This window comes from Entelurus aequoreus, linkage group LG04 (genome assembly GCF_033978785.1).
Source record: "Entelurus aequoreus isolate RoL-2023_Sb linkage group LG04, RoL_Eaeq_v1.1, whole genome shotgun sequence".
NCBI lineage: Eukaryota > Metazoa > Chordata > Actinopteri > Syngnathiformes > Syngnathidae > Entelurus > Entelurus aequoreus.
The window spans coordinates 39,148,409-39,164,560 of NC_084734.1; the positions used below are offsets into that span (position 1 = coordinate 39,148,409).

The 16,152-nt window shown below is 44.8% G+C and overlaps 1 protein-coding gene across 11 annotated transcripts in view; it reads right to left on the bottom strand.

Annotated features, from left to right (window-relative positions):
* The window catches only part of afdna (afadin, adherens junction formation factor a), a 124,731-nt gene that overhangs the window by 27,820 nt on the left and 80,759 nt on the right, over window positions 1–16,152 (bottom strand). For all 11 annotated transcript variants that reach the window (XM_062044852.1, XM_062044855.1, XM_062044853.1 and 8 more), the window contains 2 exons: window positions 14,217–14,323; window positions 2,068–2,148 (listed from right to left, as the gene is read on the bottom strand). In XM_062044852.1, the coding sequence (XP_061900836.1) occupies window positions 2,068–2,148; window positions 14,217–14,323 (188 nt within the window). The remainder of the gene's footprint in view (window positions 1–2,067; window positions 2,149–14,216; window positions 14,324–16,152) is intronic.

Consider the following 16,152-nt stretch of genomic DNA (forward strand, 5'->3'; position numbering starts at 1 on the left):
TTCCCCATTTACGAGATGCAAGATCTCCTTTAAAAGTTCCGAAGCCAGGCAAAATTCTTCCACATTTCACTCAGTGTAAAAAAACAGGCAGAAACGCAGGTGCTGATCGGGAGGTAAAACGTCTGCTTGGGACGGCGGCTGGTCAGACTGAGGGGGAGTGCTGCTGCCCCAACAGTCACATTACACACACACACACACACACACACACACACACAAACATGTACGCGCAAACACACACGGTTATATAAGAGGACAGAGCTCAGCCCAGTTTATGGAGAATCCAAGCAGCTGTTGGACAAAACTCCTTCTACCTGGCGTTCCCATTACACACTCCAACACACACACTGCTTGAAAAATAAACATTGCAAGAAGGCTTCCACACTACATCATTCCTTCCCACACACAACAGACACAGGCCACACAGGAAAGTCGCTTCCATTAGCAGGAAGGAGGTTTTATATTTATACTCTACATCTTAGCTTTGTGCGAGAAATGTTGAGGAAGAGAACAAAGGTAGAAGAGACCACACAACAACCTTCATGCAGTAAAACAGACCTTAGCCAAAGTCTCAAATTGTAACCTTTCATAATCAGTTTTGCATAATCCTGCTTGCGGACAAACAAGCCAGGATGAAAACCTCCTTATAAGCGACACTGGCCAGAAGAAGTGGCTCTTTCTTGTCTTCCACCAGGTCACTTGGCCTCTCAATTAAAATTTTAGGGTGAATGCATTACTTCCATGGTTAATTAATTTATAATCGTACCTCTGTCCACATTAACAGAGTTCTCACTCTTCACCTGAAATTATTTTCTTATCCCCTCATTCTTTGCAAGTGTTCTTTCTTACAGTTTTAACTTGCAATGATCCAGTTCGTTTATATGCGTATGGTTTCATCTCAATTTACTATACACACTGCACAAATAAACAAATTGACATAAATATAACTCAATATCAAAATAAAATGTTATAATAATAAGTACCAATGATTGTCACACACACTAGGTGTGGTGAGATTATCCTCTGCATTTGACCCATCACCCTCACCCCCCGGGAGGTGAGGGGAGCAGTGAGTAGTAGCATTTTGGTGATTTAACCCCCAATACCAACCCTTGATGCTGAGTGCCAAGCAGGAAGGTATTGGGTCCCATTTTTATAGTCTTTGGTATGACTCGGGGTTTGAACTCACGACCTACCGATCTCAGGGCGGACACTCTTCTGCAGTGCAAACAGTTCAATATATAACCAAGCAATGCCATTCTATTCAAACCTTCCTAAAAAAACAACCATTTCCAGGCCATTTAATTTTCTTTTGTCATTTTTTGTATACTTTCCATAACTGGAAAATGTAACAATAATTTCCCAGTTTTTCCAGAACATGTGGGAACCCTGAATAAAATAAGACTATAGCCCCTAGATGCCGCCACCGTGCACATCTGTTGTCCATCCAGCAAGAGCCTCACTTCAGTTAAACAAAATTTTGTGCAGTCAAATCTTTAGTATTTGAAATGCTTTCAAGTTGAGGAAAGCTTGGATTGGGAAAAATAGTCGCCTCCGTGAGTGGGGCCTCATGGTTTTCATGAACACATTTCTGAATCAAACCACAGCCTATTACAACAAATATTTAATGAAAGAACTTTGCAGTGATTTACTGCTTAAATCAAACGAATACTTGCTTTTTTCTCCACTTAAATCTGTGATGTTTGTGTTAATAATAAACACGAGTGAAGCTGATGAGTTGGTGTTGTATGAGAGAACTTTTGGAGTATTTACTAACGAAGACAGTGATCTACAGCACCACTTTAACAACGCCACGCTATGCGCTCACTACAGTGGCAAACTAAACAGAACCATCCAGAACCTTCTTATTTGGGCTCACTGTTTAGTCTCTGGGCGGTCATCAGACTCAACAGTTAGAATAGTCATTTTAAAAACAGTCGCTCACTCTCAACATTCTCGCATGCTCCAGATCTCAACAACCTTCTGCTAATTTGCGGACTTCCTGTCACATTTGTTTCCAGCTCTTTATTATTACAAGAATATTCGAGAAAAGCTTGGGGTTTGGCTTACCTTGGCGGCCACGATGCTAAGGCCCATGCCATTGTGCTTCTTGAGGGTCACCGTGACGACCTCTGGGTCTTTCCTCATTGGCTGGAAGGAAAAAATGCACACAAGAAGGACAAAGAGTGAGTAAAGGACCAGTGGGGGCTGTTTTCAGTCCCTGGACGAGCAAAGTCCTCAGGCTATCAGATGCACTTCTGGAACGTTGTGGAGGGAAACTGAGCGGCGGGAGGAAGAAGACAGAAGTGAGAGGATGGAGGGAGGCTGGGTGGGAGTGAAGAAGGTGGGAAGGAGAAAACCACAGGCGAACCGGTGGTCGCTGGAGAGGAGTCAAGAATGAAAACCACACCATGGCTGCCCACATGCACAACCACCCACCCACCCAAACACACGCACGCACACGCACATGCACACGCACACTAAAATGTGCAGGGCTGGGTGACTGGGTGTGGAGACACAGACTGAGAGCTACCAATCTTTACCACATCACAAGAAAAAAATTCCTCAAAAGTGGCAGCCAACATCAACAGGCTTCTGTCAGACTTGTGAAAAATATATCATAACATAAAAGAATGTCTGCATTGAATTTGTGCGCGTGTGTATTGCGATACCGTGTCACATCGTCGTGTGTGGCTGTGCGATTGACGGGCAGCTGGCAGCCAAATAACGGCCACAAGACAACAAATGAAAGGCTTTGCTTTTACCAGTGTGACCGGCAAGTTACAGTAACAGTGTCAACGCATACTCAGATGGCCACATGGGCTACTGCTCGATTTTTAGAATCGACGCAATTCGGACATGGCCGAATATACAATTTATTTATTGTGAATAAAGTAATGCAGACATTTCTAAAATTTGGCTGACTGCAGCGAGCCACCTCACCGAGAGATCCAACAAACTCCTTTATTTTAGGGCACCTATGTTCCAATTTTGCAAACATTTCTATTAATTTAATAAATGCGGGAATTAATTTAACTGTTGATTACAAAGGCGCTATTTTTTAAAAGTTGCAAGTGATAATCGTTTATTTAGTGAAACGAAAAGGAATGTAAGACTGCAACAATATACATAAATTAAAGATGCACCGATAATCGATTTTTAATCAAATCGTAGCTCCTGAATTGTAATCGTAATTGAATCGGAAGGTGCCTAAAGATTCCCACCTCTAACTACTGCCCAGGGCAGCATTCTCTAGGAGGTGCCTCCCCCTGTGTGGGGGTAGTACAGTGGTTCTCAAACTTTTTTTGTCATCCCCCACTTTGGACAAGGGGGAGTTTTCAAGCCCCACCTGCCCCCATCGCCCCAACAGAACGCTAATGCCAAGCTTAACATTTTCAAATTTATTGAACATCAAGTAACATCAAGTTGTACACATTCAAACTCAATAACATAAAATAACATCAAGTTCAATAATAAATAAAATAACTATGCAGCTGTGGTATAACTTGCATCAAGTTCAATAATAAATCAAATAACTTCATCAAGTTCAATAATAAATCAAATAACTTGCATCAAGTTCAATAATAAATAAAACAAAAGTGTTATAACTTGCATCAAGTTCAATAATAAATCAAATAACTTGCATCAAGTTCAATAATAAATAAAACAAAAGTGTTATAACTTGCATCAAGTTCAATAATAAATCAAAAGTGTTATAACTTGCATCAAGTTCAATAATAAATAAAATAAAAGTGTTATAACTTGCTTCAAGTTCAATAATAAATCAAATAACTTGATGCATAATAATAAATAAAATAAAAGTGCCACTTTGCAATCTTTGCAAAAAAAAAGGAGGAGCTATGCATTTTGGCGAGACAGAGCAAGTGAACAGGGGCGCCGCTAGGGATTTTGGGCCCCATGAAAAGAATCTTTACAGGGCCCCCAACACAGCGGCAACATTTTTTGATGCTATTTTACATACAATTATGCATTTTAATGGTATTCTGAATACAATGGAATTCATTTTGAGTCATTTATTTGCTGCACCACTGATTCTTGAGACTGTGGTAAAATGTATTATATTTTGTATTATATTATTATTATTATTATTATTTCAACACACACAGCTTATCACCTCCTTCCTCATGTGGGGGCACTGGGGCTGATTCAGGGGCAGGGGGACTTGGGGGCTGACAGACAGCTGCTGCTGGTGCACTTGACTGTTCAGAATGAGGCATCATTTTGACAGAGGGGAGATCAACTATTATTGAATAAGAACAGCTTGATAAATGTTTGACTGGATTGATTATTTAACTAATATAGCAGTAAAATGTAAAAATCCAGAGTTTTCTTGAGCTAACATGGTGAGAAAAGTGAGCTAGCTTATTACCACAGACAGGGACAAAGTTAATATGCATAACTTTCCACCACAACTAACAAACCCACCTTTTTTGGGGAAATATTGGGTGACATATTGTCGACCCTTCAACTCCTTCTCCTCTCTTATTTTATTTTCCTTTCTTTTTTGGCTGACTGATTTTTGAGGCATACTGCTGTCTCCTCCGCTTTGCCCGCTGTGGCGCTGTCTGTCTGTGACAAATCGTCGGTGCTCTACCTGCAGCTGATCCAGTCGGACTGAACCATTTTACGTAAATAGAGGGGGGAAGGGAGGGCCCTGCAGGTGTTGATGCTTCCAAAACAAATAAAGGTATTGTTACCAGGACATGGAAAATAAAACATGTGTGATTATATGTTAGTTAATAACTTAGTGTCATTTTTTTTTCTGTATTATAATTTCATCATCATTAGGGGCCTCTCTGGGCCCCCCTCCATCATGGGCCCCTAGAATCCGTCTCCTTTACCCCCCCTTTTCGGCGCCCCTGCAAGTGAACATGAGTTTTACAGTACTCCAGCATTAGTGGCTGCAATGAGCCTGTTTTGCACTGCACAGCTTTTCAAATCGGGGTTGCAGGCTTGACACTGCCACTGTTAAAACCTCATTGAGTTCGGGGCTGAGCTGGCTTGACGCGAGTGCTTCCCGGTGAATGACACACAGTGTGTCCAATGCGCATTTGGCGCAACCCTCTTTATTAGAGCCTGCAGCCCGTTTCTTTACCCTGCCATGGTCTGTGCGCCATCAAAGCAAAAGCCCACACAGTTTTCCCATTTAAGGTTGTGTTCTTTGAGGAAACTGTCCATTATCTCGAACAGCTCATCAGCAGTGGCTCTATTTTTTATGTATTTGCAAAACAGCAAATCCTCGCACAGTGACTCGCCATTCACAGAGCTTCCGCTTAGCCCCGCCCCCATTAGTTACTGTTGCTATCTCTGTCAAACTTGCGCTCCTACCTAGAAATTTAAAGTCTACAGGAAAAATAAGTAATTTACATTTATTTATATAGCGGATTCGACAAACAGAATCACAAAGTGATTTACAGTGTGTATAGAAAATGAAAGCATAGTAAAAAAAAAAATCTAAGAATATAATTAAAAAAAAAAAAAAAGTAAAGTGAAATTCCCTCCCGTTCCTCGCGCCCCACCTGTCATGTCTCTGGATGTGGAGAGATCGGGCCATTTTGGGCTGAAAGATGCGTGTACGGTGGACCTACTCGCTAGCTTGGGAATTCTTCGCGAGCTACATCCAGCAGTGGCCTTTGAAGCAGCGGTGTCCACTACCAGCGGAGACCGCCAACGAAAGAGACGTAAGCGATGCGCTCGGAAGCAGAAGCGGGGGTGTCGGGCGGGGCTAACAACAAAGCTAAATGCGTTGTTGTTAGCGGGGCTAACGAAAAAGCTAAATGCTAATCCACAAAGAAGCGCTAATAAGGAGTCTGTTAAGCTAGAACTAGCCAGCGCCAGGCTGGATAATCCCTGCACACATAGCAATTCTCTTAGAATAATATACAACTCACATAATGTTTTTTCTGCGTCAGAGGTGGACATGCATTTTACTGAGGTGGCAAACAATCTAAAAATTCCTGTCACATCAATTCCTAGATATGGTCGAAATTATTTAAAGTGCACTACGCATAATAAACATAACATTATTAATATTGCTACTACGGATACTTTCAACAAAATCTCCTCAAAACAGCCCACTACCTATAATATGGGCTTTTTAAACATAAGGTCATTGTCTTCCAAAACGTTATTAGTTAATGAAGTCATCAGAGACAACAATCTTGATGTCGTTGGTCTAGCCGAGACCTGGCTCAAACCAGACAAATTTTTTGCGCTGGGTGAGGCGTCTCCTCCTGGCTATACGGGAACGCATATTGCCCGCCCCATTAAAAGGGGTGGGGGTGTTGCACTAATATACAACAAAAACTTTAGCCTTACCTCAGACCTAAATAATAAATATAACTCGTTTGAGGTGCTTACTGTGAGGTTTGTCACACCGCTGCCTCTGCACCTGGCTGTCATCTACCGCCCCCCAGGGCCCTATTCGGACTTTATCAATGAATTTTCAGAGTTCGTTGCTGATCTAGTGACGCACGCCGACAATATAATCATAATGGGAGACTTTAACATCCATATGAATACCCCATCGGACCCTCCATGCGTGGCGCTCCAGACTATAATTGATAGCTGTGGTCTTACACAAATAATAAATGAACCCACGCATCGCAACGGTAATACGATAGATCTAGTGCTTGTCAGGGGTGTCACCACCTCTAAAGTTACGATACTCCCGTACACTAAAGTAATGTCCGATCATTACCTTATAAAATTCGAAGTTCTGACTCATTGTCAACAAACTAATAATAATAATAATAACTACTATAGCAGCCGCAACATTAATGCTGCCACAACGACGACTCTTACTGACCTACTGCCTTCGGTAATGGCACCATTCCCAAATTATGTGGGCTCTATTGATAACCTCACTAACAACTTTAATGACGCCCTGCGCGACACCATTGATAGTGTAGCACCGCTAAAGCTAAAAAGGGCCCCTAAAAGGCGTACCCCATGGTTTACAGAAGAAACTAAAGCCCAGAAATTATCATGTAGAAAGCTGGAACGCAAATGGCGTGCGACTAAACTTGAGGTTTTCCATCAAGCATGGAGTGATAGTTTAATAACTTATAAACGCATGCTTACCTTAGCTAAAGCTAAATATTACTCAAATCTCATCCACCTCAACAAAAATGATCCTAAATTTCTGTTTAGTACAGTAGCATCGCTAACCCAACAAGGGACTCCTCCCAGTAGCTCCACCCACTCAGCAGATGACTTTATGAATTTCTTTAATAAGAAAATTGAAGTCATTAGAAAAGAGATGAAAGACAATGCATCTCAGCTACAACTGGGTTCTATTAACACAAATACGACTGTATATACGACGGACACTGCCCTCCAAAATAGTTTCTCTCTCTTTGATGAAATAACATTGGAGGAATTGTTAAAATGTGTAAATGGGACAAAACAAACAACATGTTTACTTGACCCAATTCCTGGGAAACTTATCAAGGAGCTTTTTGTTTTATTAGGTCCATCAGTGTTAAATATTATAAACTTATCACTTTCCTCTGGTACTGTTCCCCTAGCATTCAAAAAAGCGGTTATTCATCCTCTACTCAAAAGACCTAACCTCGATCCTGACCTCCTGGTAAACTACCGACCGGTGTCCCACCTTCCGTTTATCTCGAAAATTCTCGAAAAAATTGTCGCACAGCAGCTAAATGAACACTTAGCGTCTAACAATCTCTGTGAACCTTTTCAGTCCGGTTTCAGGGCAAATCACTCTACGGAGACAGCCCTCGCAAAAATGACTAATGATCTATTGCTAACGATGGATTCTGATGCGTCATCTATGTTGCTGCTTCTTGATCTTAGCGCCGCTTTCGATACTGTTGATCATAATATTTTATTAGAGCGTATCAAAACTCGTATTGGGATGACAGACTTAGCCTTGTCTTGGTTGAACTCTTATCTTACTGACAGGATGCAGTGTGTCTCCCATAACAATGTGACCTCAGACTATGTTAAGGTAACGTGCGGAGTTCCCCAGGGTTCGGTTCTTGGCCCTGCACTCTTTAGTATTTACATGCTGCCGCTAGGTGACATCATACGCAAATACGGTGTTAGCTTTCACTGTTATGCTGATGACACCCAACTCTACATGCCCCTAAAGCTGACCAACACGCCGGACTGTAGTCAGCTGGAGGCGTGTCTTAATGAAATTAAACAATGGATGTCCGCTAACTTTTTGCAACTCAACGCTAAGAAAACGGAAAGGCTGATTATCGGTCCTGCTCAACACCGACATCTATTTAATAATACCACCTTAACATTTGACAACCAAACAATTAAACAAGGCGACTCGGTAAAGAATCTGGGTATTATCTTCGACCCAACTCTCTCGTTTGAGTCACACATTAAGAGTGTTACTAAAACGGCCTTCTTTCATCTCCGTAATATCGCTAAAATTCGTTCCATTTTGTCCACAAGCGATGCTGAGATCATTATTCATGCGTTCGTTACATCTCGTCTCGATTACTGTAACGTTTTATTTTCGGGCCTCCCTATGTCTAGCATTAAAAGATTACAGATGGTACAAAATGCGGCTGCTAGACTTTTGACAAAAACAAGAAAGTTTGATCATATTACGCCTATACTGGCTCACTTGCACTGGCTTCCTGTGCACCCAAGATGCGACATTAAGGTTTTACTACTTACGTATAAAATACTACACGGTCAAGCTCCTGCCTATCTTGCCGATTGTATTGTACCATATGTCCCGGCAAGAAATCTGCGTTCAAAGAACTCCGGCTTATTAGTGATTCCCAGAGCCCAAAAAAAGTCTGCGGGCTATAGAGCGTTTTCTATTCGGGCTCCAATACTATGGAATGCCCTCCCGGTAAAAGTTAGAGATGCTACCTCAGTAGAAGCATTTAAGTCTCATCTTAAAACTCATTTGTATACTCTAGCCTTTAAATAGACTCCCTTTTTAGACCAGTTGATCTGCCGTTTCTTTTCTACTCTGCTCCGGGGTGGACCGCTAGCCTGTTCATCGGATGGGGACATCTCTACGCTGCTGACCCGTCTCCGCTCAGGATGGTTCCTGCTGGCCCCACCATGGACTGGACTTTCGCTGATGTGTTGGACTTTCACAATATTATGTCAGACCCACTCGACATCCATTGCTTTCGGTCTCCCCTAGAGGGGGGGGGTTACCCACATATGCGGTCCTCTCCAAGGTTTCTCATAGTCATTCACATTGACGTCCCACTGGGGTGAGTTTTCCTTGCCCGTATGTGGGCTCTGTACCGAGGATGTCGTTGTGGCTTGTACAGCCCTTTGAGACACTTGTGATTTAGGGCTATATAAATAAACATTGATTGATTGATTGATTGATTGATATTCCCCACCAGTGGGGCGCGCCCCACACTCTGAGAAACGCTGGGGTAGTATATCTGCTAGCGTCTCCTGGCAATTTAAGTTGTAAGTTGACACAATACTACTCTCTGAGCTGCCACCTTATCGTGGTAGAGGAGTTTGGGTGTCCCAATGATCCTAGGAGCTATGTTATGTTGTCCGGGGGCTTTATGCCCCCTGGTAGTCTCCCAAGACAAAATGGCCCTAGGTGACGGATCAGACAAAGAGCAGCTCGAAGACCTCCATGAAAAATAAAAACAAAGGACCCAGATTTCCCTCGCCCTGACGCGGGTCACCGGGGCCCCCCTCTGGAGCCAGGCCCGGAGGTGGGGCACGATGACGAGCGCCTGGTGGCCTGGCCTGTCCCCATGGGCACAGCCCGAAGAGGCAACGTGGGTCCCCCCTCCAATGGGCTCACCACCCATAGCAGGGGCCATAGAGGTCGGGTGCAATGTGAGCTGGGCGGCAGCCGAAGGCAGGGCACTTGGCGGTCCAATCCTTGGCTACATAAGCTAGCTCTTGGGACGTGGAACGTGACCTCTCTGGGGGGGAAGAAGCCTGAGCTAGTGTGCGAGGTGGAGAAGTTCCGGCTAGATATGGTCGGACTCACTTCGACGCACAGCAAGGGCTCTGGAACCAGTTCTCTCGAGAGGGGCTGGACTCTCTTCCACTCTGGCGTTGCCAGCAGTGAGAGGCGACGGGCTGGGGTGGAAATTCTTGTTTCCCCCCGGCTCATAGCCTGCACGTTGGAGTGGAGAGGGTAGCTTCCCTCCGCCTTCGGGTGGGGGGACGGGTCCTGACTGTTGTTTGCGCTTATGCGCCAAACAGCAGCTTAGAGTACCCACCCTTTTTGGATTCACTAGATGGAGTACTTGAGAGTGCTCCCCCCGGGTGATTCCCTCGTTCTACTGGGGGACTTCAACGCTCATATTGGCAACGACAGTGAAACCTGGAGAGGCGTGATTGGGAAGAATGGCCGCCCAGATCTGAACCAGAGTGGTGTTTTGTTATTGGACTTTTGTGCTCGTCACAGATTGTCCATAACGAACACCATGTTCAAACATAAGGGTGTCCATATGTGCACTTGGCACCAGGACACCCTAGGCCACAGTTCCATGATTGACTTTGTAGTTGTTTCATCGGATTTGCGGTCTCATGTTTTGGACACTCGGGTAAAGAGAGGGGCGGTGCTTTCTACCGATCACCACCTGGTGGTGCGTTGGCTACGATGGTCGGGGAGGATGCCGGACAGACCTGGCAGGCCCAAACGCATTGTGAGGGTCTGCTGGGAACGCCTAGCAGAGTCTCCTGTCAGAGAGAGTTTCAATTCCCGCCTCCGGAAGAACTTTGAACATGTCACGAGGGAGGTGCTGGACATTGAGTCTGAGTGGACGATGTTCCGTACCTCTATTGTCGAGGCGGTCGATTGGAGCTGTGGCCGCAAGGTGGTTGGTGCCTGTCGTGGTGATAATCCTAGAACCCGCTTGTGGACACCAGCGGTGAGGGATGCCGTCAAGCTGAAGAAAGAGTCCTATCGGTGTGCGGCTTCAGCGGTCGCGGAGGCAAAAACTCGGACATGGGATGAGTTCGGGGAAGCCATGGAAAACGACTTCCAGACGGCTTCGAAACGATTCTGGACCACCATCCGCCGCCTCAGGAAGGCGAAGCAGTGCACTGTCAACACCATGTATGGTGAGGATGGTGTTCTGCTGACTTTGACTGCGGATGTTGTGGATCGGTGGAGGGAATACTTCGAAGACCTCCTCAATCCCACCAACACGTCTTCCTATGAGGAAGCAGTGCCTGGGGAATTTGTGGTGGGCTCTCCTATTTCTGGGGCTGAGGTTGCCGAGGTAGTTAAAAAGCTCCTCGGTGGATGAGAACCGCCCGGAGTTCCTTAAGGCTCTGGATGCTCTGGGGCTGTCTTGGTTGACAAGATTCTGCAACATCGCGTGGACATCGGGGGCGGTACCTCTGGATTAGCATACCGGGGTGGTAGTTCCTCTCTTTAAGAAGGGGAACCGGAGGATGTGTTCCAACTATCGTGGGATCACACTCCTCAGCCTTCCCGGTAAGGTCTATTCAGGTGTACTGGAGAGGAGGCTACGCCGGATAGTCGAACCTCGCATTCAGGAGGAACAGTGTGTTTTTCGTCCTGGTCGTGGAACTGTGGACCAACTCTATACTCTCGGCAGGGTCCTTGAGGGTGCATGGGAGTTTGCTCAACCAGTCTACATGTGCTTTGTGGACTTGGAGAAGGCATTCGACCGTGTACCCTGGGAAGTCCTGTGGGGAGTGCTCAGAGAGCATGGGGTAACGGACTGTCTGATTGTGGCGGTCCGCTCCCTGTATGATCAGTGTCAGAGCTTGGTCCGCATTGCCGGCAGTAAGTCGGACCCGTTTCCAGTGAGGGTTGGACTCCGCCAAGGCTGCCCTTTGTCACCCATTCTGCTCATAACTTTCATGGACAGAATTTCTAGGCGCAGTCAGGGCATTGAGGGTATCTGGTTTGGTGGCTGCAGGATTAGGTCTCTGCTTTTTGCAGATGATGTGGTCCTGATGGTTTCATCTGGCCAGGATCTGGACAGGATCTTCAGCTCTCACTGGATCGGTTCGCAGCCGAGTGTGAAGCGACTGGGGTGGGAATCAGCACCTCCAAGTCCGAGTCCATGGTTCTCACCCGGAAAAGGGTGGAGTCCCATCTCCGGGTTGGGGAAGAGATCTTGCCCAAGTGGAGGAGTATAAGTACCTCTGAGTCTTGTTCACGAGTGAGGGAAGAGTGGATCGTGAGGTCGACAGGCAGATCGGTGCAGCGTCTTCAGTAATGCAGACGCTGTATTGATCCGTTGTGGTGAAGAAGGAGCTGAGCCGGAAGGCAAAGCTCTCAATTTACCGGTCGATCTATGTTCCCATCCTCACCTATGGTCATGAGCTTTGGGTTATGACCGAAAGGACAAGATCATGGGTACAAGCGGCCGAAATGAGTTTCCTCCGCCGGGTAGCGGGGCTCTCCCTTAGAGATAGGGTGAGAAGCTCGGTCATCCAGGAGGAGCTCAAAATAAAGCCGCTGCTCCTCCACATCGAGAGGAGCCAGATGAGGTGGTTCGGGCATCTGGTCAGGATGCCACCCGAACGCCTCCCTAGGGAGGTGTTTCGGGCACATCCGACCGGTAAGAGGCCACAGGGAAGACCCAGGACACGTTGGGAAGACTATGTCTCCCGGCTGGCCTGGGAACGCCTTGGGATCCCCCGGGAGGAGCTGGACCAAGTGGCTGGGGAGAGGGAAGTCTGGGCTTCCCTGCTTAGGCTGCTGCCCCGCGACCGGACCTCGGATAGGCGGAAGAAGATGGATGGATGGATGGATGGATGGATGGAGTTGAAACAATAGGTATCCCAAGCTAGTCAATGCAGAGTGCAGTCATTACTTTATTTCCACAGAGTTTGGGGACTGTGTACCTGTTAGTACTTACGCAAATGAACGCAATCCTGATGTTAATTCTGGTAGCCCATCTATAGTATTTTCCATTATGTTAGGGTCATACGGTAACTTCACTTTGGAGGTAATCAAACACCCTCAACTTTGACCTTTTGTCCATCTCGAAATTGTAAGACTGTTAGCCAATGATGGGTCAAACGATACAGAAGCATTGAAACTCAAAGTGTGATACTCTGTCCCTTGATAACTCGATATGTGTGTCAAAAAACATGTGACCGATATAGCTGCTGTGTCATTTGACTGTGAAGCGCCAAACTGTCTTTGTCAGAAAGCAATTTTTTTCAGCTTACAAGTAACAGCTAATACTGAAAGAAGTCAAAAGCAGTGGCATGTTGCCTTTGACCTTGGTTTTCGTTGCCGTCATCGATCTACATTAACTCGAACTCAGAAAAAGTGTGGGATCATTTTGAACTTAGAGCTTCAAAAAGGTAAATATTCTTCTTTTCTTGTTTACTATTTGGCTTATTGATCAGAGTTGCAGCTATTCGTAAAATAAACCCACTATGATATTGGTACCAGTAGTGACTTTTTTGATCCAGCAGATAGTATGCCATTATGAAACACCAACACAGTATCAGTGCGGTGTCAATATAGACACTAAGGTGTCATTTACCCATGTGTCAAACCTGTCTCCAGACTAAAGTGTTGAACACTGGCCAATAGAGATCTTGCCATAGGTGTCATTAAAGCTAGAACTGCTAGTGCAAACTCTTCAGTTATTGACTAACTTTACATCATATACTGCTTGTGTTGGGTTAACAGTGAACAGCACTGCGGTGACGCTTCCATTAAAGCTTTCTACAGGCCAGCTTACACAAAGCTTTTACCTTAAAGCAAGAATGTTAAACAGCTTTCAGCTAAAAACCACAATGACCGCTCACTTTCTAGAGAGCAATAAAAAAAGACATACAATGCACCCATAAATTATGTTTTTATGTGCTGGTTCGTTGTGCAGCAAAGAGAGCAAACCTATGAGATGGTATGCAGACCATATGACATATGGTAAATAATAAATAGCATGTCTTGTGCACATTGAATTACCATTGGATGACAAGGTTTACCTTTAATTTCTTCCAGAAAACACACCTTCAAAGTCTGTGCAGTACCTACATTAAGTGGCGTCTACAATCGTGAAGTTGTTTGTAAACATAGGGATAAGCAGCCCAATTACAGAGGAGGTGAACATTTAAACTGTCTATCATTTTATGATTTAAGCTCCCTCAATTTACAGCGTGATTGGTGTTGGTTAAATGGGTGTGTGAGTTGTGTCTTTAAATATCAGTTATACAGTATGTTGCTCTAATCACAGCCTTCCTCTGGGACCACACACACACAGTCTTACCAGGTCAGAGTTGTCAGCAGCAGAGAAGTGGCTGTCACAGTCGGCCCCCTCAAAGTGGACTGTCCACGTACCGGGTGAGCGAGGATGGGGCGTTAACCGACAGAAACCTGGTGGACAAAACACACAAACGTGTATGTAGATTCCTAAATTAAGCCTTTAGCTTGACGCTCCTTTACTTTCTCCTGGCTCCGCTTGCTGCGGCAACAACAAACAAACTCCAGACGCTCCTCTTCGTTTTGTATCGTTTACTATTGTCACTTAATTATTCAAAAACGTAAAACAATAACGATGTGGGAACAAATGAATGGCAAAATAAACAGAGTTTGTTACAGCAAGAAAAAGTTAGAAAAAGTAAGAGTGAGGTCAAAAAACTGTGTGGCTCAATTCCCCCGCACCTGACTGTCCTTACCCATAATGCACTGTGTCCAAAAAACCAACCTACCACACAGATCCTTCCGCCATATATGCAATTTAAACAGTTACATCATCAAATTATTTAGACAAATGTAATAATTACAAATAAAGCGTACCTTATGATTATTCTAAGCATGCAAATAAAGTAAATAGTCCCATTTTGTATGAATAAACAAAAAGCACCTTCCATAAAATGTAAATTAACTCAAACAGCATTTAGGCTCCTACATTACCAGCCCCTAATTGTTATCAATGTCCTTGAAACAATTACTTAAACATGTTAACTCAAATTCAAGGTGCCTAAATAGCCTTAACACTTCTCAAAGAAGCTTGTAGTCCTTTGCCCCATTCAACTTGAGGTCTTTGCTTCATCGCCATACTTTAATGATCTTCTGCTTCTTGAAGAAGACATAGCTTTGAAATAGGGCGACGAAGCTCGTTAGTCTTAGTTTTCACTTGAACTTGACGAACAAGTCCGTCTCCACCAGAAAAAGTCTCTGAAATTCTTCCAAGTGGCCAGGAATTTCTTGGTGAAGTATCGTCCACGATCAGCACCACGTCTCCAACACGAAAGTTTCTTCTAGGTGAAGACCATCGCTGACGTTCTTGAAGCTGCGCTAGGTATTCCTTACACCAGCGTTTCCAGAAGATATCCGCAAGGTATTGTACTTGTCTCCATCTGCGACTGGCATATTGGTCGTACGAATGAAACACTCCTGGAGGTAGTTCAGGTTTGACCTTCAGCAATAACAGATGGTTGGGTGTTAGAGCCTCCAAGTCATTGAGGTCTGAAGATGTCTTTGTGATGGGTCTGCCGTTTATGACTGCTTCAGCTTCACAAAACAAAGTATAAAGACTCTCTTCATCCAAAACTTGTTCCTTTACAGTGACACTCAGTATTTTTCTCACTGAACGGATTAGCCGCTCCCAGCTTCCTCCATGGTGAAATCCTGCTGGTGGATTGAAATGCCACTGGACACCTCTTTGTAACAAGAGTTCGTAAATCTTCTTGGTGTTCCATTCTTTGATTGATTTCCTCATTTCGCTGTCAGCTGATCGAAAGTTGGTTCCATTATCGGAATACATCTCTTTGACTTGTCCTCTTCTGGCAATAAATCTTCTGATTGCGTTAAGACATGCATCGGTGTCGAGTGAGGATGCAACTTCCAGATGTACGGCTCTTAAAGCAAGACACGTGAAGATGACGCCATACCTCTTTACATGTCCTCTTCCCCTCTTCACTTGGAACGGACCAAAGTAGTCCACACCGACTCTCGTGAAAGGTGGATCGTCGGGTAGGACCCTGCATGTTGGTAGATCTGCCATGAGTTGCTTTCCAGCGGCTCCGTGGAGTCTTTTACAGATGACACACCTGGACAGAAACCTTCTGATGGCTCCAATGGCTCCAGATATCCAAAATTTCTGACGTAGATTGGCCATCATGTGATTCCTTCCGGCGTGAGCTGTTAGGTCATGAATATGTCTCAACACAAGCCTTGTGATGTGTGAATCCTTAGGCAAT